We start from the raw sequence: 24,806 nt of genomic DNA, 5'->3' as shown, positions 1-24,806 counted from the left end.
ACTTGTGGAATGGAATGCAAGGATATATTATTATATCAATAATCAACAACTGTAGCCTCATACAGGATTAATGCAGGTAAGATAATGTTGAAGTGTTTATTTCTAGTCTAAGAAGTCAAGTATGAGAGGGCTTAGTTTCGTAATATTATGAGGCTACTTGGCAATTGAATTTTACCAATAGTTTATTATAAAGAATCCACTCAAAATCCCAATACTAGTGTTGAGACTAGTCCAAAAACACATTTCACATAAAAGAGCATTATTAGCATGATTTAACAAGGGAATCTGTTACTTTAATTGAATAATTTATGTTTAAATACATATGGAAAAATGTACAATACATATATCAATTGAATACTGTAATAATTCATTAAATTTTTGAAATGCCTTAGAATTCCATTATATAGTAGGTTTGCAAAATATCATTTTGTATATTATTTATTTGCTTGACGAAATTATGATTATGCTGACATGAAGCAGGTATATTTTGTAGGCTCATAGTTTAGAGCTATTCAGAGATTCACACATAGGTAGTAACTAAGAACATACATAGTTAGCTAATAGAAGGTTACATAATATGGTATTGGTGTATTGCTGCCATATCCTTGGCTAACTCACAATTTTAAATCTGCATAATAGATAAATAAAAATGTACATGTATGAGTTAATAAACTCATATCTTAAAAAAGCTAACCCTTAAACTAGAAGGTTCCAGTTTAAAGGTGAAGACTACACATGTTGTATTGTAGTATAGCTGGATAACATCATACCACTATTGTATACAAAATTATATTCTGGAATGTAGTTTAATAAAATTTCCATTATGTAACTATTATCAAAATAGCGATGTATCATGGAAATTTCTACTTCATTACCACGAAGTTACTTAAGGGGGTTCACACACTTCACAGCCTCACCGCGCGGATTGCATTTTCCATAGTAAATTTCCGCGCGGTGAGGCGGCAGTGTGTGCGGGTAAGCGAGTTTTCTATATAAACTGTAATTTTTGCATACAATGGTAATCCACCAACGACCTAAGCCTGAAAAATTGTATATGGCAGTTTGTTTCAAACTTTCAACACACACAACAACATAATTTCAACATAGCACCCGCGATACATACACTCGGGAGCAATGATAAAGTTCTAGTGAGATATTATGGAACGGCAATGGCAGGTGGAACTATTTAATTGCTCTTGAGTGTATTTTTCTTAGGTTTTTATTTTAAAATATATTTTAGCAGCAATGCATCTCTGCCTACCCCTCAACGCAAGGGTTCCCTTACGGGGAAGATAGGCATTATCATTATCAGGCGTGACGTATTTATGTTATGTTCACCTGAGCAGAGAGCATCTTGGTGTAGAATAAGAAGATCAAATAAAAAAATCATTTCAACATCTAAGAGAATCTACACACGTAGCCAATGCATTGCCGGCATCGTCCACATAAGCTAGAAAATCCATTTGTAAAAAGTGCAATAGACGTGCGCTAGTTCTATTTATACATCGCGTATCGGAGGCTGAGGAGGACCGACAGTGCTGCCAACACAACGGCGCGATCACGAGTTAGCTATACATCTTCCTTATCATCAGGTGACATTGATCAAGTGAGAAGTTTCATCTCTTTTGCTGCTCGGGTAGCGACTTCCGATACTCCTGTTGATGGTTTAAAGGTCAGTGTTTTACTTAATTAAATATAGGGTAGTTACCTCTAGATTTTCGTAGAGGGTAGAAGTTAAGGGATAGTAACAATAACATTAGTTCAAAGTAACTTTTAACAATTACACCGAATACTTCTATCTTTACTACATCGAAAACGCACCCAAAACCCTCCAAATTACGCTCGTGTTACTCAGAATTTGTCAATTTAAGCTCCTAACGAGAAGAGACAATAGTTTTAAAACTATTTAATGGTCGAATCACGAAGTTTGCCGCGGTCACATGCCAGCACCAACCTTACGAACATGGAGTAGTATGACAGTTTGCCCGAGCGCGTCCACCGCGCCTAACGTGTACGCTGCGGCATAAAACCGAGCAATCTTACGACCACTGGTGCGTCCTTAATGTATTTTTTCATGGTTTTATTAGTTTATTACTCAATTTTCTAGCTTATCGCCTTTTGAAACTAACGCTCTGTGTGTTTTTCGTTTGTGGACAGTGTGATTGTGATACGTTTTTTTTAAACGATGCAACAAAATCGCCGCTGCAGTTAATGTTTGTAGAATTAACGTGATCTAATCATATAACTTTCAGTGTTTAATTTACGAGAACGAGATCATATTATTTTTTCAGGGTTTATGTAAATAATTCTGATCTCATCTCTCATCTGTCTATTCTGAAACAATTGATCTCAGTCCAGGCCGTTTAACTACATCCATAGCTGTGCTCTTACTAATTGTCTATTAAACCTTGTTTAGCGGCACTTTAATTAATTAATTTCTTGTAGTTTCTTCAATAGGAATGATTTCATCACTAATTGATAGCATCTTTGGCTTAAGTTGTGTGTCTTGGCGACATTCCTTATCGTTCTCAAGAGAGCTGTTAAATAAACAATTAGGTAGATGATCAAATAAATTGTTAAGTACACTCCTGAAGATTATTATTATTAACAGTGTTTTATCACCGTTTTATCTAAAATTAATTTAAGACGGGCTTGAGTTTCCCGATTCCCTTAAACTAAACTATCTGTTCTATTTCAACGGAATCATATTCAGGAATACATACCTAGTATATAGTTAATTAACCTCTAGAACATACTATATAAATTTATCAATTGGATATCCTAGTTCCCAAGTAATAATACCTACCTAAGCTGATTTGGCAGTTCCGGTATTTTACCCTTGACTATCCGTGTGATCCCATTTCGTCAACTCATCTAACCATACAGGTACCTACCTGAGTATGTACATACATACAGTTATAATGTTTATATATGTACCTAATTAGAACTGAGTAAATTACGAACAAAATTGTCTCAGCCATGACTTAATCAAATAAAAACTCAAGTATTTTGCCCCTAAATATAAAGAAAAAGTTGTCGAAATCTCGTAATATATCATGTCGGTCGATCGGCCATGTCCTTGCTAGCGCTGGGTCTGGACCAGGCGCCCTTCCTCCGTGCCATTGAGAGCTGAGAACTGGTTCCCGAGTTGTGCCATCGCGGCATTCGCGGGCCGCGCGGTGCCCGATTTGGTTCTCAACTTCTCACCAATCTCAGCAAAAGGTTGATAATTTGCAAGATGAACCGCACCACCTATTTTATATGAGATCAATATTACAATTATAAAAAATCCAACGTTTAAACTGCTGTATGTGTTTTTTTATAAGACTGGCTGAAAATCTTCAGACTCCCACTTACGGGCATATTAAAATGTTTTTCCATGAGACGGACTGCTATTTTGATCATCTAAAAACCAAATAAATCTTGACATTGTATCAGGGGAACAACTAAGTAATTGAATCGGGAAATTGTATTTGATCGCAGCAATCAGTTGACAGGCTTGTTCAAGGTCTTCGCGAGATAAAAATGGAGAAAAACTCGAGACAAATTGAGATAATATTATGTCTTGTTGTACTGATAATGTCCCACTGACATGAGCGATAGGAATTTGATATGTAAGGTTACCACTCTCTGTTACACTTGCCTTGATCTAGTAAATCATAATAAGTATAGATATCCTATACCTGCGACTATAGTAGTAGGCCTCGTATTGCTATATGAATGTGTATAGAAAATCAACGTAAAATTTTCAACCTATCTCCCTATCTCCCCACCCATTGAGTTTAATGTATGACCTATACTGAAATGTTTTCCCAAATTAGGAAGTCTGATGCTGTAAAACGGGATGTAGTAAGAGTAAAACTAAGTTGAGGTGGTATTTTTGCCGTATGGATAAATTTTTCATGGTCATGTAACAACCCGTCACTTCATATTTGTGTCCGGACCCTGATAAGTACTCACTAACTCATGCAGCATGGCCACAACCACAAGAATCAACACTATATAGCCAGGTCTGCCTTCGGTTTAACTTCTAGCAAACCTAGCAAACCTATAGAGTTCCAAATGATCATGCGAATGGAAAAACTATGACAAGTCACGTGCCTCTATTAAGTAACAAAGTAAAGGCGTTACATTTAACTTGACTATTGTGCGCTCGATAGCCACATGATAAAATATTCTTAAGGCTCTTTTATATATCGTAACGTATCATCGTATCGTTTAGCAATCAAGACGCGAACGTCATTGCACTCATTCCATCTCTTGATGTAGGTGGGTAGATACTATGAGCAAACTTAGAAGTGGGATTACCTTGATAGTACTGTTGACATATTCATCATAAGTTGCTATACCTCTCGAGCTCACGAATTATCACGATGTAATTTATTTTAAGTAGTGGTAGTTACTTTACTACAATATCTACTAATTTTTTTTTTTATTTATTATTCATCCATACGACAAAATATTTAACGATGTAAATATTAAACTTAGGTATTGTTTTTCGTGCCAGCAAAAAGTAGCAACAGCAGTCGTTAGTTGTAGAACCAAATTTATGTTACAGGATATGTAAATTATCTGTTTGCTTTCAAATGCAAAGGTAATATTAAACCGTGAAGAAATATACACAGACTGTATACAGGCTGTTGAGTGATAAGAAACATGATTTGCACAATTTTAAAATAACTACGTATGTGTTTAAAGCGTAGCAGGAACATAAACTAAACTATACACAGATGCACTAAGCTACCAGAAACATAAAAACATTATGTTGCAAGTTTCCCTTCAAAGAATGCTCCTATAGTCATTCAATATTCCCATCACACCAAGGCCTATATATAATCTCCATACCTTTTTACCGAAGGCAAATTGCACAACCTCCAAGAAGAAAATCTAGTTTATATAATTCTAGACTATGAAAGTGTTGTGGTGAGATCTTGATGCAAATGTAAATTTAATCACCCGGCATCAAAGGCTTATCGTAGGTAGGCTTAACCTACATATATTATATCGTGACTATATTTCTTAAATCAGTACTTAGGTATCTTGACATTAAATTCAAGGGTTATAGGCTCGAGTCTCTGGCCTTGCCGGTGCATCCGATTCAGAGTTATCCCACTTAACACATAAAGTTGAAGATAGTAACTGGAAAAACAATCACATACTTTTTTGGAGGTTCAAAACGACCCAGTCTGTAGTTTGTTCCATATAATAAACGTCCGTCAGATAAATTCGGATATTATGATATTCTAAGAATAGTTAATGAATGAATGAGGAAGTCTTTTTATAGAATCGTGTTATGAAAATATTTTATAGGTAGGTACTATAGTATGTGACGAGCAAGACAATTTATGACTTTTTGAGTCATTCTATTTACTAATTTTAACTACTAGACTATCATAGATTTATTTTACTCAAAGAAGTCGTAAATGATAGTCAGCAAGACTTCCTATAACTATAATTAATGGTTTTCAAAGATAGCTTCTCGGCTGTTCTGAAAGTAGAGTTTGCTGAAGAATCCTTCAGTCTTTAGGAGTATTTAAAGTCAGGTGATGACATAATGATAAAATACGACCTTTGCCAGTATTAAAATAAAACAAGAAGCGTCAGTAACAACTCGTAGGGGTTCGATATGTTTGTATATTAAACTATAAACACTCTGCAGCACAAAAGATTTATATTGATTTACTTTGTAAACATTACATGCAAGTATTTATAACAGTGAGTTGGGAGTCCCGGACTATTATATACATTTTTTTTTTTTTTATGTAGCCTGGTTAGTGTCCCACTGCTGGGCAAATGCCTCCTTATTAGGGCGTGCAAAACCGGAAGGTTTTCAAAACCGGTTTTGAATTTTCGGTTTTCAGCCTCAAAACCGGTTAACCGGTTTTTCACCGGTTTTGATATTACTTATATATTTTTTGTCATACAGTACTAATTAAACAAGGGACGCATATTCTTAGATAGAGATATTTACAAAACATACGAATAAAACATTTTTTATGATATACTTATCTGTTTTTAATCAACCATATGACAAATTAATAATTTAGTGAACAGGAAAAAAAGTTAAATAAGAATTATCATAGTACTTACTGTTATCACATCTACAAAAAGTGTGTGGCACCTTAATGGTGTTTTTATATCGTTCTGTTATCATCAATAATTGTATATTTTAAACATACAGGCAGATTTTGAAAAAAAAAACATTTATCGTCTGATTCTTACGACCACTCTATAGTAGCAGTAAGATGATAAATGTTTTTTTGATGTATTACAGATTTGTTATCAACGCAACGAAAGAAAGCCTAACTCATTGATGGACACGACTGCATTTGATTTGAAGTCCTCAACACTTCATGAAAAAATTCCATAACGTCGAATGCAGTCCCCGCACTTGGCCTAATTATATTTTCAACAACGGTCAATGCAGTCCTGTTTTACCCAGAGTTTGTATGAAGACCACCTTGTTGTGCTTTATTGACCAAGATTTCAACGTTATAATTATGTGCACCCAGAGTACCTTTTTTTCACACAGCAATAAGTTTTCATACAGCAAAAAGTGTGAACTCACACGTCGTGTTTGCTTTACTGCGCCTAGGCAGAGTGCCGGCATGTGCACCAGAAAATCGTCACTCAATTTCCATACAATATTTTAGTGCTTTTTTATGAGTTTCACCATTAATCTAGTGTCCATCAGTGTGCCAACCGATATACAAATTCTTTTATTTTTAGAGTTTATGGGTTCAGCTTCTAATGTATGTAAAATGTATATAAAAATACGATCAAAACCGGTGAAAACCCGGTTTTCGGTTTCCGGTTTTGAACTCTCAAAACCGGTTATGAAAAACCGTGAAATATTTTCCGGTTAACCGGTTTTCGGAAAAACCGGTTAACCGGTTTTGCACGCCCTACTCCTTATAAATTGACCACCGGTCCCGATCCTGTGCCTCCTTCGGCCATTGAGGTAAAAACTTGTCGAGGTCGTCCCGCCATCTCCGTCTGGGTCTTCCACGACGCCGACGTCCATCATTGGGCACCCACTCGGTGACAATTCTGGCCCACCGGTCCGGGTGCATGCGACAGACGTGGCCTGCCCAGGCCCACTTCAGCTTCGCAGTCTGTGTGCCCACATCAGTTATACGAGTCGAGGAGCGTAGCGTGGTGTTCCGGATTCGGTCAATCCTTCGTACACCAAGTATAGTACGCTCCATCGCTCTTTGGCAAACCTTGAGTTTGGACTTCTGATGTTCGGTCAGAGACCAAGTCTGTGCACCGTAGGTTAGGACAGGCAGTATACACATGTCGATGAGTTGGCGTTTGAGTGTTAGAGGGAGAGTGCCCTTCATAAGATCTTTCATGGACCAGAAGCTCTTCCAGGCGTTGGTAATGCGTCTTTCGACTTCCTTGTCCTGCCTGTTTTCGAAGGATGCTATCTGGCCCAAGTAGATATACTCATCGACATATCCTATTTCCTGCCCGTCTACCTCGACCCTACTTTTGGCGCTATTGGTCATGACTTGTGTCTTAGACCTATTCATCTTCAGTCCCACCTCAAGGCTCGCCGTGCTAAGGTCTTGTAGCATTTGTGTCAATTCTGATGCGGACGGAGCGAACAAGACTATATCGTCGGCGAAGCGTAAATTTGTTAGCATTCTGCCACCAACGTCTATACCCTTCCGCTCCCACGAGGCCGCTAGCTTTCTGAAGATTTCTTCCAGTGTGGCAGTAAACAGCTTCGGAGACAGCGGGTCGCCCTGCTTCACACACTTCTGTATATTGAATATTGGACCTGGACTCTGTAGTTTGATATCTGCAGTGCTATTATTATATATCTTTTTCAGTATCTGTATGTAGGTAGGGTCTATGTCTTGGTTTTGCAATGCTGTGAATATGGAGTTGTGGGTGATGCTATCAAAGGCCTTGCTGTAGTCAACAAAACCAAGGTAAAGAGGTTTGTTAAATTCACTGTGTTTTTCTATAATCTGATTTAGGGTGTGGAGATGGTCGGTCGTAGAGAATCCAGGTCGAAATCCTGCTTGTTCAGGGGGTTGATGGGAGTCTAGTTTAGCAGAAATACGGTTTTCTATGACTTTAATAGCTACGTTTTACCTGAAAATAAAACGTTTATTAAACATACTTACCTTATTCAAAGCATAATATACATGAGAGAGTAGCGTACTTGACTTCCTGTCTGTACTAGCCGTCCGGAAACCGATCCATCGCGCCATCTTGAAGACCACGTGACTCGTCCATGCTTCCGCCACCACAAATAGGCAGATGATTTTATACTTTTTGAAATCATGCTCTCGTCATTGAGTCTTGAAATGTCACCAGGCAGAATTTAAAGTATTATGCTTTGAATAAGGTAAGTATGTTTAATAAACGTTTTATTTTCAGGTAAAACGTAGCTATTAAACTAACTTGACCGTTATTCAAAGCATAATATACATGAGAGACGTGTTTGTTATCGCCTGGTGGTGGTGGACTTATGATGCCAATGTGATCTGCTTAAATTTTACAATTATAAGATGTAATGTTTATTATAGAGGGTACTAAGAGTAGGTAATAAGAATAATGCATTTTTATTAAATATGATGTTGTATTCGTAGTAGAGTTAAGTAGATTATCCTTTTATCATGCGTAATTTTATTGATTTATTATTGTTTATTATACAATCAGTACTTATGTACTAAAATTATACACACATTTATGTACCTATATAATCACTTTTCCTATTGATCTTATGTATTGATTAGCTTAATTACAGGTCAATCACTTATGTAGTATTTGTGGGAGTAAATAAAGAAGAGATCAGTGTCTGATTATTAGGCCTTCTAGTAATAATGTCACGGCAATAGAATTTTCTAAATGTATTAGCTGATTTCCAATTGCCTCTTTCGAGGATATCATCTAATGAGAAGTTTTCGACCCAGTTTTTAGAGGCAACAGCTGATCTAAAGCTACCGGGGGTGCCACTTATGCCAGCCTCATGTAACAACTTTTTAATCCAGCCACTTATAACAGTGCGTGACGCAGCTTTTGCCTCTCCTGCGGTAGTCAGAAATAGGAAATCAGTTTTAACTAACTCCCTTCGGGGCCCAGATATCTTAATAAGGAGTTTTACCCAATGAACTGGATCTAATGATAAATTATTAGTATTTCTCATTAGTTTCCACCCAGACTGCTGATGTGTGGCATTGTCAGTTTTGGAACCGAAAACAGGTCTTAGGATTATAACATCTTGTTCTATGGTACAATACTCTGGTGAAATTTTGAGTAATGTTAAATCGTGTACACGACGCCCAGAGCAAAGCAGCAGAATAGCAGCTGTAAATTTCGACACTTCGTAAAGACTTCTTGGATTAGGATCTTTTTTACTTATATAGTTTGTTAAGACATCCACATCCCATATTGGAGGTTTTATTCTTTTTGGTTTAGCAAGAGCTATAGATTTTAGAACTTGTTTCACAAGTGTATGTGAACTAAGTTTAGTTTCGAGGTTGGGATTGCAAAAAGTGGACACTACCGATTTATGAACTAAAATGGTACTTAAGGATAATCCGTCAACCTGATGAAGGTCAGCTAGGAATCTTGCCAGTTGAGATCCAGATGGCTGAAAGGGATCTATGCCGTTCTTTGACGACCAGACCGTCCACCTTCTCCATGCAGGTTTGTATGTCCTCATGGTCGATTCTCGCCAACTCGAGGACAGTAACCTTTTTTGCGAGTCCGACCAGCCGGTCAGGTGTTGGTTCCACCCCCACATTTCCAGATTTCCAGTGTCATCTCCGATACTTTGGGAGGTGGAAGGCCGGTCGTCACGTCGACTAGGACATGGCTGAGATTCCTGACTGTGAACGGGGCTGCAGTTGCTCTGCTCTTCAGGTCTGGTCTCCAAAACACTTTGTCCCACCTTGGCACTACGATCAGGTATAGACCTTTGGCTGTATTCAGGTGACCTAGCACTTTGGGGATCAAATACGGAGGCGGGAACACCCAAGCTAGGGGATAGTCCCACATTCGACTCAAGGCATCGTGAAAGTATGCTTGTTGGTCTGACCTGTCGAGAGAGCAATAATTCTCCACTACATGTGCCGTTTGAGACGCAAACAGATCTACTGACGGAGTTCCCCACTTTTGGAATATTACCTGCGTTAATTGGGGTAACAAGTGCCACTCCGGTGGAGCCTTGTGGCGTGATAGGTGGTCGGCGTTTTGATTGTAATTGCCTGGAATGTGATAAATAGACATTTGGATGTTGTAATGGTCTATTAAATGGAATACCTTCATTGTCAGGTTCATTAACTGAGTAGACTTGGTCCCCCCCTCGTTGCGCAAGTAGGAGACTACCGTTTGGTTGTCGCACTGGATGAGTAGAGCCTTCGAGCTCAGGTGCCGACCATGACCTCGCAAGACGTTTAGTATGGCAATCATTTCTTTTTGGTTGCAGTGAAGGCTCTGTTCTGACAGAGTCCATGTGCCTTCCAAACTCTCGTGGTCTAACTTCGCTCCCCAGCCGATGTCGCTCGCATCCGTTGTTAGGTAATGCATAGGGAGAGACACATGTATTTGTGAAGTCTTCCTGCAGTTCTGTACCCACCATTTCAACTCTACAAGTACATTTTTTGGCAATGGGCGTGATTTTATTATTTGTTGCTTTAGCAGCGTGTTGACCTGTTTTTGAGTGGCTCGATAGTTTAGCCTCCCCCTCGGTATGACAAAACTGGCAAAATTCATAATGCCGACCACTTGCTGCAACTCTAAGGCGGAAGCTTGGCCTTTGTTGATTATCGCATGAAGCTGGTTTTGTATTTTGCCTACTATTCTCTCGGGGAGATATTTTATATTGTTCCAGCTGTCCCAAATAATTCCCAGAAACTCCAGAGCTTTCTGAGGTTTTAGAATTGATTTTTGTTTGTTGATATTCCAACCCAAATTTTCCAGCAGTCTTACAGTTTTGGTCACATGGTCCAGCAAGATGTCTCGGTTCTGGTGCACCAAGTAGAAATCGTCCAGATATACCAGTATGCGGACACCTTCTTCTCGGAGCCTCTGTGCGATCCAATTGGATATGGATGCAAAAGTTTTCGGGGCTGAACTGAGACCGAACGGTAGGCACGTCATTTCCATAAGTTTTTTCTTGTAAATTAGGCGTAAAAACCGACGATGACCTCGAGCTACCTTCAGATGGAAGTATGCCTGGTGGAAATCTATTTTTGCCATCCAATCTTGTGACTGGAGGAAGTCTGGCACACGATGAATGTTTATAAGACGAAATTTTTGTACCATAACGAATTTGTTGAGACTTTTTAAATTGAATATTGGTCTTGACGTGCCGTCGCTTTTCGGTCTCAGAAAAATCGTCGAAATGAAACTGGGGGACGGTGCTACCACCCTCAAGACACCTTGCTGCATCATTGTGTTTATTACCTGAGACATTTCTACTGAGGGTAATGTTATGTTGCTGCGATTGTTCGGCATGCACAACGGCGGCTTGGTTACGAATGGGATACGGTAACCTCTGATTATGTTGAGAATGTAGGGCGGTGCCCCGAGCAGTTCCCAGTTGTGGTAGTAGCGACCCAGTTGGCCGGCACGGAATATTCTGGCAGAGTCAGTATTTTCGTTTATGCTGTGCTCTACTATCCCGGTGGGAAGTGGGAGAGCGCTTCCTTGATCCTTTATGTGCCGTACCTCTTCCTCTGAAACCTGAAACCTTACCTCCTCGTCCCCGAAAATTACCATTTGATTGTTTAGAACGGCCATGATCAACCTGCTTGTAGTTTGGTTTCACAGGTTTTCTGGTAGAAAAGTCCTGTGTTGAGGAGGTTCCAGGATCAGCCTGCGGAGCAGAAGTACTGCGATCCTTTTGTTTTGTCCAGAAAACGCTCTTTATGCCTCCTGCTTTTTCAAGGACAGCACTGAATTTCTCGGTATCGAATAATGTAGTGCATGTGGGTGGAATTTTTCGTAATGCATTTTTATAATAGGGATCCTTGACGGATGCCAAAATTGCCTCTCTCCTGTGTTGAATTAGCTCCGCCCTGTGACCACACACGAGCTGGCATGTATCATTGGTAGCTTTAACGTACTCACCTGTCGTAAAAATATCGTTAAGCTTTGTGTAAATATTTTCGTAGCTGAGCTGGTCAGCCTGGCGTGCCCACACTAGAAAATCTCGCATTTCGCTCTGTAGTGCGTCACGTTGTTTTAATAAACCATAAGTTATCCCTGCAAAAGCTTTCTCGGTGTTAATGAGTGTCTTTGACGTATCATATTGCCTCACTTCTTCATTAGGATCTAGGTTAGTAAAGCCTGGCTTGTGTACATACAGTTTTTGTATATCTGAATACCGAACATCGGACCATTGTTCCTGGTCAAAGCGTTGAAGCAGTTTTAATTGTTCCAACATCTCAGGGGATGTGGTGGGTATAGCTGGTTCCTTAGTTTTGGTGGCAAACGGGAGACTAAACCCTAATTCCTTATCTGAATCAGCTTCAAATAATTCCCCGCTCACATTTGGGTCAATAATGTCAACATCCTCATTATTCAGGGAGTCTAGTTCAGGGAAGCTATTTCTGCTAGCTAATTGCCTCTTTAGACCCGACACCTCACTAATTAATTGTTTGAGCTTACGACCATGATGCCTCTTCTTCCGCTTGTGTCGGCGGCGGCGGCGCGCGCCGCTGGACGAGCTGGAGCTGTCGGAGCTGGCGCTGCTGGAGCTGGAGCTGGTGCTGGATGCGCGCGCTCGCTTGCTTCCACGCGCCGTCGCCGCCGCCTCCGCCGGGACCTCCGCCGCTTCCCTGCTCGTCGATGGACCGGGTTCACTCATTTTCTAAACAGAAACCGAACGGTAACACCGTTAATCACAATGTCGATTATAAATCTTGTTTCTGTTCCTATTCCGTATCAAAAGTGCATTGTTAACACTAACAAATTCAAAAAGAAACGGGCAATACCTAATGCTAAAGTAAGCAAATAATTATTGTTTAAAATTTAACCGAAGTTATATTTAATTTAAATACTGTTTCGTTGACCTGAACGAAAATTATTTCGAAAGTCACGGGCATTACGCCTGAAATAATGTTTCAAAAACTCACCAAGCTTCGCCAAATAAGGCTCACCAATATAATAATGCACTGAGATCCAAACCAGGGTCACTTGAGCACAAAATTCACATTTATTTCAACACTGGTGTAGAAAAATAATGAAATAAAAATTTCAAGCAAGTTTAAGATTTAATACGACTTAGTACAGAAATGCGGTGGGTTCCAGCTAATGCTAGCTGGGCACGTCCGCACCGCTTGAAATCAAAGACGCCAATGACGAGAGCATGATTTCAAAAAGTATAAAATCATCTGCCTATTTGTGGTGGCGGAAGCATGGACGAGTCACGTGGTCTTCAAGATGGCGCGATGGATCGGTTTCCGGACGGCTAGTACAGACAGGAAGTCAAGTACGCTACTCTCTCATGTATATTATGCTTTGAATAACGGTCAAGTTAGTTTAATAAATATTTTATAAATGTGCGAAATTAAACTAATTGGACGATAGTTTCCAATATCAGACCTGTCACCTTTTATCACCATTATATACATAACTATAAGAATTTCAATGTACTATATGTATATACTTTACACATAGGTATAACTTCAGTAGTGTGCTTTAGGAGAGCTACGTCCAGCAGTAGACTGCTATAGGCTGATGATGATGATAACTCCGTATACGTTTAAAACAATGCTTCAATATCGAATTTATTCAATAAGTATATAGTAAGTGTGCACTTACTAATGAATTTTATGCTATAAATAAGCATAAACTGTAGTGAAATTATCGTTTACGTGTTTAACGTCGCAGTCTTGGCACGACCGCTGCTGTTCCTATTTGAGTCTTCTCCGCATTAAGGGCTAGACTTAAGCATGTACCTACCTAAATAGTCGTCATACTGAAAAATATAAATAGGTATGCCGATCTACACGATATACGAGTGAGTGAGAGTATGAGAGCAAGGATAACTTTAATAACATACGGTAACGATCTATCGGCTACTACATTGGTACATCCAGCCAGTTTTCGCTATAGGATTTATAAAAAAAAAATTAACACCTGGCAGCATACTGTTCGTACATTAGAAATGTGTTTACATTGATGTATAGATTTCTAGAAATCTAGACTAGAGTAGGTGTATGAAACACGGGCTGCAATTTATCATGTCAGTCGTCGTTAACATAGATCGAATGGCGTTGGGTTTACACAAAGTACTTATCTTTAGAACTACCCAAGTGCTGTATTCCTGTGTACCTACTCAATAGCGGCAACGTTTCTAAAGCCATAGTGAGACGATAGTGAATTCGATAACATTTTCCGAGCAACGACTTTACTCTCTATTGGAAACTTAGCAAAGATAAAGGAAAGCTATACTGATTGTGGTTAACGTCCTGCTTGTGGTGATGATGTGTCATATTGTCAATGGATGCTCCCAAGTAATGGATATCGGGAACATTTTCAATTCAATTAAATATATTTTTACTTAACAACAAGTTCTCAACCCTTGTAGATTCCAATAAAATAAATATTTACTAGAGCCATGGGATGAACTTTCTCTGATAAATACAATTAATCAATAATTATATACACGGTAGTAATAAATAGTGTAGTCTGACGGCCTGCGCCGGAAGTGCGGGCGCATGACAGACCGGAAATGCCTGCGTAAGCGCAGCGAACCGGTAACCTTTAGGCAGAGTAAGTACTTGTACATGGTGATGATATCAACTCAATGTGTGCGGCAGGCGTACCTTGTGTTGTGACAGGAAAAAATGTATAAGTAACTACCTACTTATTTTACAAACTTTAAAATCTCATGAATGATTTTATCCAACCAAATAAGATGAGCTAACAGCTAACTTTTAAGTAAACTTTAAAATCCATTCATTTCAGTTTGTGTGTTTCAAAATTGCTTCTTTAACTTAACATTTCATGGTTGGTATATTTGGTTACTATGTGTCCGAATGGCTGTACGTACGTAAGCAATGCGACAGTGAAGGAGACTTGCAAATTCTATATTATTTAAATTGCCTAGTCACTCCATGAGAGTCATGAGTATATGAAAATGTATGAATATTGTATACATTTTGTCAGATACGGACGGGAGTACTGAAAGTGTTCAACGTTCATTCTAACTATTAATTAAGTACCTAATTAATTGACTATCCTGGACATTATGCCTCTTCAAGATTCATAAACAAGTGAAGGTCATAACATACCGGCTACCTGTCAAAGATCATCGGACAATCAAATAGATCACAATCACACACATCACTTGGAACATGGACATGGAAAATGATAATATACCTACCTATGATCTCCGTCAAGAGGAAACTTAAACTACCAAGTTCAAGTTATAAAGATGAGACGGGCAAAAACCAGACGGTAACCTATTGTTATGTGTCTCTGAGCATTGTTTACGCTGTAAGATAGTTCGAACAAAAACGTCCACGCCTCAACGAGTGGACCACAAAAACCAGTGGCCTTGCGAATTGACCGCGAAATGGTTTAGTTCCGCTCACCATCATCGCAGAGATGATCATGTTATCGGGTTCCGTATAGGAATATTGTATGATTGATTTCATTTATTTATCGATGATAAGTACTTACTTTAACTTCCTATCGTTCTGTATTTTAGGCCGGCATTTTTATAATTAACAAAAATACATTTTTATTCCCGCCTTGCCAAAAAACCGACACTGTTTTTTTTTATTATTAAAAACTACCTATACTATTATTATTAAAAAAAAACACGCACTCACGCCTTGTACTAATGTACTCCCTTGCGGGGTAGGCAGAGGTGCATTGCTGCACCCACTTTTCGCCAGAGTGTTATGTTAGTCCCAATGTAATAGGGGGCGGGCCTATTGCCATTTTACGGGCAATAGGCAATAGGCGGGCCCGCCCATTCTTATTATGAGTGGACTAAACTGTAGAAATTTTCATGTTCAGATGAATCCCTCCGTAATCTCCGCATACATCTTGCTAAACTGCCTATAAATCAAACTACTTAAACTACACCGCACTAACGCAATATTATCTTATTACAAACATTGAGTCATACATTCTTGACTTTGAGGTCTAAATTCGTGTTATTTATAGGTACTTACTTAAGGACTAAAGAACAGAGCATTACCTATACAGTATACACTCACGAGCAATGAAAATGTTCCAGTTACAGGGGGAACTTTTTCATTGCTCGTGATTCGTCATAAACGAGTGAATGTATAATATTTCTCGAATGAAAAAAAAGTTTCAAGATCTCTGTATTTTGTGTCTTAGCCTCGTCGAGTCCAGTGGCCACTGCGTGAATAAACACGAGTAAATTGGACACGCTTTTCGCTCACCAATAATAGCCATTGTAATTAGATAATTGCGGCATTACTGTGAGGCGCACTGAGATGAAGTTTAATATTTTACGTGTCCAGTTGGCCCAGTTTGTTGAGATTGGCCGGCTCAGCCATATTTAATAAAAAGGGTAGGCTCCAGATCGGTGTGTGATCTTTCTCCTGAAACTATTTGGCCCCCAATAGGGGCAGGGCCTTGGGTTTTGTGCCTGAAAAATATGTACGATATAATTTGAAGCTGAAAGATAATTATGTATATCATTGGTAACTAGCGAGATCAAATGTTTATTCAAGCATATTACAAAGTACCTTATACAATATACATATCATTTAATTACGTTAAACATTCATTTTCACTAGGTATGACAGGCAGGTCATATTTATTTGCTTACGATAGCTTTTATTGGTTAAAATGCGCAATCGGAATGGTGACAAGTGCGGGTGTCGGATTATAAGCTGGGTCGGCAGATCGCATCGTCATGTTATCGACAGGTTAGATATCTATATGTCGTGCAAGGCAAATGCAGCGAAGGTTAGAGGTAGGTGTGAGGTTGCTTTTAGCATGCATATGTGCTGTAGGTAACATTCGATCTTATATGTGGTTGACATTGAGAGATTATCTTATGTACTTATCTAGATCGGTCGTTTATGTCTCTCGAATTCAGTGTCGCTTGATACGCTACAGTTAGTTGAATAGGGTAGTAGATTCTGAGATCTAGAAGCATTCATTTTGATTTAGATTATTGCCTCTTTTCAAAGACATAAGGCTCTTTCCTAACGAAGCTTAGGTAGCTCTTAAAACACATTTGTACGGTAAATAAAACTGTTTCACTTTATAAAGTCTAACCATACCTACCATTACCATACCACCTAACCATAGACTTCGAAGAAAACCGCACAACTCCCATAACCAACAATCCTCACAGTATTTTTTTTCTTTTGCCTACAGAAGAGGACCTATAGGCTGCCATCATGGGGGCCATGTTCAGGAGCGAGGAGATGGCGCTGTGCCAGCTGTTCATCCAGCCCGAGGCCGCCTACACCTCCGTGTCTGAGCTGGGCGAGGCCGGCACCGTGCAGTTCAGAGATGTGAGTATACAGGGTGCGAGCGCTGTGGCTATGGTTAGAGCACTATAGGCTGCCATCATGGGGGCCATGTTCAGGAGCGAGGAGATGGCGCTGTGCCAGCTGTTCATCCAGCCCGAGGCCGCCTACACCTCCGTGTCCGAGCTGGGCGAGGCCGGCACCGTGCAGTTCAGAGATGTGAGTATGCAGGGTGCGAGCGCTGTGGCTATGGTTAGAGCACTATAGGCTGCCATCATGGGGGCCATGTTCATAGTGCTGGACATAGGCCTCTCCCAACGAGTGCCACAACACTCATCCAGCCACTACCGGCGACCCGCCTAAGGTCGTCGGTCCAGTAGAGGGCGTCCTACGCTACGTTTGCCTGTTCGTGGTCTCCACTCGAGAACGAAGTAGCAGCAGCAGTAGCTAGTGTGAGCACGTGAGCAACTAACTCGACAGTAGGTATTGTCGGTGGCCATCTACAGATCATCAACGTTTTAACGATTTGGTTGTCGTAGCTGTATGGAGATTTATGGGATTTCAAAATGTTTTAAAACATAATCCAATCCTTGTAAACGAATCTAAGTACTTTGACTAAGTATTCTCGTAGCTGACAAAACCGGTAGCTATGTAGAAAGTGACACTCTTAGAAAATACACCTTTAGGATGTTAAAACTTTCTAGTAGGTACATTTGATCAATTAAAATTATATGTAGAAATAATGTATGTGTAATCGACGCGACGTGGTTGGCATTTATATTTTTATGCGATAATATAAATTACCGATTGACATCTTGTTTATGTATTTTTCATAAACAGAACGGTTTACACGTTTAGATGTATGTCTATACATCATTTCCGACCTAATATTTATAATTCATAAACAATTGTATCTATCTAAATAGATAGGTATTTTGTAATCAGTTATTGTAAACAAAGCTTTAACAAATTAATTAATGTTTTGTAATACAAACTATTCAAAAATATAAAATATACATTTAAGTATACCTTAAGTATAATAAAATCATAGTTGGGTACTAATTCAACCAACAAATAGTTAAATATTGTAATAAATGCGCATTTTAATCGTGCAAATGAATAAAAGTACTATTCATAACTAGTTTATATTGACGTTATTTATGGAATCATCTCATAGTGTCACCAAGATCGTTGAACTTTGTGACTCCTTTATGGTGTGTCGGTAGGCATATTTTAGGTGTAGACTAATTATAAATAAACCAGTTTTGTTTACATGAGTTCAAAATAGAGATATGCTTTTATTATGTTTGAAATATGAAATATGAAATATGAAATATTTATTTACAGAAAAATGGATACATTTGTCACACAGTACTACATCCTTATTTCAACTAAACTTAACTAATGAGACTATTTGTGACAAGTAATGTAGCATCTGCTGCTAAACTAGGTATAACCTGTATTTTAGCCCGCAGCGCCCGTTACCCGTTAGTTATATAATATTAAATTGTTTAGATGCTGAAACTTATCTGATTATTAATTATGAGTACTGTAGATAAAGTATGAGTTACATTTAATAGCTTAGGTTAGTTACATGAGGATACCATAGGTGGATACAAGTAAGAATAACTTTTCTTAAGTATGACTAGAGACAATTTATCATACATAAGTAACTAGTTATTAAATTCATTCTCTTAGTTATTATAAACTGAAAGTATGAACAATAACAATATTTAATATTTAAAGGGAGTAAAACATAGTTAGATTAATAATTTCTTGTTGTAAAAGGGTACCACAATCATATTTGAGCAGGTAGGTAACTAAAATGTGGTGCTTTGTTAGAGGCATAAATAGTTGTTGATACAATAGTAGGAAAGAATATACATAATATTATTATGATTATTGCAACACAGCCAAAAGCTCCTCAGTATCATCATATGTGAGAGAAAGTAACCATTTCTTCACTGCTTTTTTAAATTCAAAAAAATTCAAATTATGTATAAACATAATCTTGTTAACCTTGTTATATAAAAAGGGACCGAGAAAGCAAAAGAATCTCCGTACAAAAGTAGTATGATAACGCTGGGTCTTGCATATGTAATATTTTCGACGTTTGTTTATTATTGACGGATTATATGAGACCTGACTATGCTGTTTGCTTAAAATATTCAGGAAAAAGAGTTGGCGAACTGTTAGTACCTCACAATAGCTATACAATAGTTTAGTAGGAAAAAGGAATGGCCGAAATGTGCAAACCTTTAAGATTGCTCGCTGAGCAACTTCAGCGCTTTTCAGGTAAGTTTTGGGTGCACCTCCCCAGACTGATATGCAGTAATTAATTATAGATTGGCAGAGGGCTAGGTACACCTGTTTTAGGATGTTAGGTTCGAGAATGTGCCTTAGAGTCTTAAATACAAAAATAAGTTTTCTGATGCGGCCGGATAGAAGTTTGATATGTGGTTTAAAGCTCAGGTTGCAATCGATAAGAACTCCTAAGTATCTGATTACGGGTACACATTGTAGTTTAAGGCATGTACAGTTCCCTGAGCTATGAGGGCAAGTATGATTATAAATTGCAAGGTCTTCATTTGGTTGACCGGAACTGCGGATTGAAAAGGTCATATACTTCGTCTTGTCCACATTTAGAGATAACAAGTTATTGTTTAGCCAGTTTTTAATAATATCAAAACTATGTTGGGCTGCTTCAAATGCAAGTTCCCACGAGTCAGCCGCCAGGATTACAGCTGTATCGTCTGCATATGATATTAAAAATGTTTAGTGTGTAGGTAAGTAGATACCCGCTGTTCTCGTTTACAAAAATGAGGATACTTCGCGATATCAGCAATTTTCAATGAAGAAGTTTAGCCAATAACATTCCATACATTAGTATTCCGGTCGCGAAAACATTTTTGCTGCTTACCTTGTATTTAGGTACCTAACTACCTACTTAGCAACCAATGAGAGCTTCCTCCCACTTAAGACGAGCCATCGATTTAGGTACCCACAGTACAAATTAATAGGACCATTTGTGTACCTGATGAAACAATAAAGACATTCCATATGTACTTTATTTTCATGAATTTCCATGGTTTAATGGAAAGCCAGCAGTTGTTCAGACTAACTACAAACAAATTCAATCCTTGTAATCCCCTTTGAAACACCTGTACGTGTATTAGTCTATGCCTGTACATTTTCCAGTAAAATGCGATAACATTAAACTCATATAAATACCATTTAATGACTTTCAAGTAGGCAAGTTAACTACTAGTGGTATGTAATGTAGATATGACTAGATCATGATAACATTGTTTTATATAATTAAGTGCTAGGGTATTAACAATATGCACGTGTATTTTATTATTATTCAAATTATAAGTATATTTACATAACCGTATTTAAAAACCCTGAAACAGACCTTATTAAAGTACTAGTCATCCCTTACACTGCTTTGACAAAGATAATGTATTCGGCTATAAGTACTGAAGCTGTGGTTACTCATTGTCTAAGCAGCAGCAGCTTCTTTTTTGTACGAAATGGATGTCATATGAGCGCATAAACTTTTATACTTAACATTTATTTTTTTCTTAACATTCCTTTTGTAAAGAAAACAGAAACCACTGCTCTAATATAATGTATGCTTAACTCAACCTACTTTTGCGGGTATTATAACAAAACCCACTTATCTTTTACCATTAAACCTACCTATGTATAGTTACTTATTGTAATGCGAAATCTGACTGTAAAACCAACTTTCCCCTGCTCCACACACTCACATTACATATGTGTGTTTCAAACGAATATGTTAATAAGTACCTAAATGTCTAAATTTAATTGAATCTAAAATCTCAATGTGCTGAACTAGGATCTAGATATGAAGCTACAGCCACCAACACTTTCCTTGAAAATTCCTATAGGTACCTAGAAAACAACAATCTGAATTTTCCATTTTCAAATCCTAACGCAACGACTTCACGCCAATAAACCATCTTCTTCTTTTTAAGAGCCTTGCTCTTGTCGGTGTAGTTCCCGCCAGTTCTGTCACAAGCCAGTACCCGTATCATGAAAATTCGAGCTAACGAATAGAATCGAATGCGAGTGCGACTATTGTCAACTTGACAGCACTTTCGAACACTTTTTACCTTTCGAATGAGTTTCGAAAAGAATGACCACAGAGTACATAATATTATTCTGACAATGACCTATGGAATGATAGCTGTCAAACTTTCGCAAATCTATACACCGCCATTTTGTTGTTGACAGGTTGACAGCACTTTCGAATAGACTATCGAATAGAATATGGTGCGGTTTATCGTAATACGGGTACTGTTCTTTCAATTCTTCGTTCGATACGACCTTTTCTTTCCTGATAACCATAACCAACAAATTCCAAATTCAAACCTGCTTCTCTTTCCAGCTGAACCCGGAAGTGAACGCGTTCCAGCGCAAGTTCGTGAACGAGGTGCGCCGCTGCGACGAGATGGAGCGCAAGCTGCGGTACATCGAGGCCGAGGTGCACAAGGACAAGGTGGAGGTGCCCGCCGTCAAGGAGCCCCCCAGGGCGCCCAACCCGAGGGAGATCATCGACCTTGAGGTCAGTCGTTAGGTTAGGGTTTTATATTGATTTGGTAGTTTTCCTAAGGATACCCGCAGATTGGAGAATTTCTTTCGGTCGATGTTTAATCGATAACCTTTATCCAGACATAAAAACAGGCACTCAGAACCAGCAGACTATAATGGCTTAGGCACACTATAATTACTATTATCTAGAATTTACTTATGTACTATAATAAATTCCGTATGGAAACAGCAGTTCCCATTTGATAGTGGTTACCTTAATTTATTCTTTTTGTGGCTGATATAAAAGGTCTGCATTAAGTGCATCTTGCATACATGTATTAATTCCTATTTATGATTTGCAATAATTATTAACCTAGCTAGAAAATCATGCCATTGTGCAAGAAATGCACTATTGCATTCTATCCATTAATAGCTATTGCGATAAAGGCATGGAATATGTTGCATACATCAATATTAAATAACCTCGCATTTCGCAAGAAATATCGTCTGCAAGTTATATTTTTTATAATAAAATGTAAATGTATATCTAGGTATTATGCTATTTGAAATGAAGTATTTACATATAACGCCAAAACGGTATAGAAAGCCGAAAAGGGGGTGACTCTATCTTCTATCCACCCAAACTGAATGGTTACGTGAATTTTGACCATGCAGACAAGTTTTTTTCATTTCCAAAAGTAAAACAAAATATTATTCAGAATAATTGTTGCAACACCCTGTATAATCTCATCCTCTTCCCCTCAGGCCCACTTGGAGAAGACAGAGAACGAGATCCTCGAGCTGTCCCACAACGCGGTGAACCTAAAACAGAACTTTCTGGAGCTGACGGAGCTCAAGCACGTGCTGGAGAAGACCGAGGCCTTCTTCCTCGCGCAGGAAGAGAACGCAGAGATACAGAAGTGAGTGTAACTGACTCTCTGGATTTCTGGGCGCCTAGTACCCCAGCATTATAAAGATAAGCCATTAAAAGCTAAAGTAGCGCCACAACACTCTGTTCTCGACCTTCCTCGCTAGCATCTACCGGCTACTGGTCTAATAAGTCATCGATCCAGTGGGTAGGACGGTGTCCCACGCTACGATAGCGTTTTAGCTGTCCCACAACGCGGTGAACCTGAAACAGAACTTTTTGGAGCTGACGGAGCTCAAGCACGTGCTGGAGAAGACCGAAGCCTTCTTCCTCGCGCAGGACGAGAACGCAGAGATACAGAAGTGAGTTTGACTAACTCTTTGAGTTTCTGGGCGCCTGGTACTTCATCATCATAAAGATCACCTAATAATTCCCGCGCTAATAGACAAAGCGGTGAACCTACAATAGAAGTGAGTGTAACCCTTCAACGTAATCGAGTTCTCGCTGTGGCATACTGTTTGAATTTATCGGCGCCTGGTACGTCATCACGACACAGAATAATAATATAATCTCACTCCTTAATATTTATAAATGCTTGACATAAGAGGCCTCTCGCAAGCAGGGCCACAGCACCTCTTCAGAATCTAACTGTAATAAGGCCCTTATGACAACCTCAGGCTCCGTACATCGGTACAGTTTAAAACATTTTCCGCGATGAGTTTTCAATTCTTGTGTCCGCTCAACACAGCAGAGCCCCAAACCCACATGGCCCCAAACTGCACTAACAACCATCGCCTTCCCCAGATCGCTAATGTCCGACGAGACCAACCAAACCGGCAACACACAAGGCCGCCTCGGCTTCGTTGCCGGCGTGGTACAACGCGAGCGAGTGCCCGCCTTCGAGCGGATGCTGTGGCGCATCTCCCGCGGCAACGTGTTCCTACGCCGCGCCGAGCTGGACCAGCCGCTCGAGGACCCCAGCACTGTGAGTGTAGTGTAGCGTGGGACCCCCCCTAGAGCGCATGCTGTGGCGCATCTCCCGCGGCAACGTGTTCCTGCGTCGTGCCGAGTTGGACCAGCCGCTCGAGGACCCCAGCACTGTGAGTGTAGTGTAGCGTGGGACCCCCCCTAGAGCGCATGCTGTGGCGCATCTCCCGCGGCAACGTGTTCCTGCGTCGTGCCGAGTTGGACCAGCCGCTCGAGGACCCCAGCACTGTGAGTGTAGTGTAGCGTGGGACCCCCCCTAGAGCGCATGCTGTGGCGCATCTCCCGCGGCAACGTGTTCCTGAGTCGTGCCGAGTTGGACCAGCCGCTCGAGGACCCCAGCACTGTGAGTGTAGTGTAGCGTGGGACCCCCCCTAGAGCGCATGTTGTGGCGCATCTCCCGCGGCAACGTGTTCCTGCGTCGTGCCGAGTTGGACCAGCCGCTCGAGGACCCCAGCACTGTGAGTGTAGTGTAGCGTGGGACCCCCCCTAGAGCGCATGCTGTGGCGCATCTCCCGCGGCAACGTGTTCCTGAGTCGTGCCGAGTTGGACCAGCCGCTCGAGGACCCCAGCACTGTGAGTGTAGTGTAGCGTGGGACCCCCCCTAGAGCGCATGTTGTGGCGCATCTCCCGCGGCAACGTGTTCCTGCGTCGTGCCGAGTTGGACCAGCCGCTCGAGGACCCCAGCACTGTGAGTGTAGTGTAGCGTGGGACCCCCCCTAGAGCGCATGCTATAAAATCTAAAGGTATAAAGATAGAAATGATAGAACTGTAGGTATGTACGTTGGTTTTGAGGTCACACAGATCTGACGATGAACGCCATCTGTCTATTTAATATTATGCAGGTACTACCTAATTAGCTAAATAAAACAAGTTATGGTTATATAGTTATGGTAAGGCCACCTGCCTTATTTTAGGTACATACCTAGTAACCGCACAGACTATAGTAGCATACCAATTCC

At 39.8% G+C, this 24,806-nt stretch overlaps 1 protein-coding gene across 4 annotated transcripts in view; it reads left to right on the top strand.

The window, feature by feature from the left end:
* The first annotated feature begins 1,520 nt into the window (after nt 1-1,520).
* LOC105382866 (V-type proton ATPase 116 kDa subunit a 1) overlaps nt 1,521-24,806 on the top strand; it is a 30,737-nt gene continuing 7,451 nt past the window's right edge. Inside the window, exons 1-5 of one of the 4 annotated variants that reach the window (XM_038109175.2) lie at nt 1,521-1,672; nt 17,341-17,480; nt 21,850-22,026; nt 22,758-22,912; nt 23,665-23,845. In XM_038109175.2, coding sequence (XP_037965103.2) covers nt 17,364-17,480; nt 21,850-22,026; nt 22,758-22,912; nt 23,665-23,845 — 630 coding nt within the window. In that variant the 5' untranslated portion in view covers nt 1,521-1,672; nt 17,341-17,363. Of the gene's footprint in view, nt 1,673-1,894; nt 2,052-17,340; nt 17,481-17,516; nt 17,655-21,849; nt 22,027-22,757; nt 22,913-23,106; nt 23,223-23,664; nt 23,846-24,806 lie in introns of those variants that run through there. The other 3 variants (XM_038109169.2, XM_048623243.1, XM_048623244.1) reach the window with 3 other exon arrangements.

This window comes from Plutella xylostella, chromosome 9 (assembly GCF_932276165.1).
Source record: "Plutella xylostella chromosome 9, ilPluXylo3.1, whole genome shotgun sequence".
In the NCBI taxonomy this organism is placed as follows: domain Eukaryota; kingdom Metazoa; phylum Arthropoda; class Insecta; order Lepidoptera; family Plutellidae; genus Plutella; species Plutella xylostella.
The sequence above is the reverse complement of the archived record's forward strand: the minus strand, read 5'-3'. Positions and strand labels throughout refer to the sequence as shown.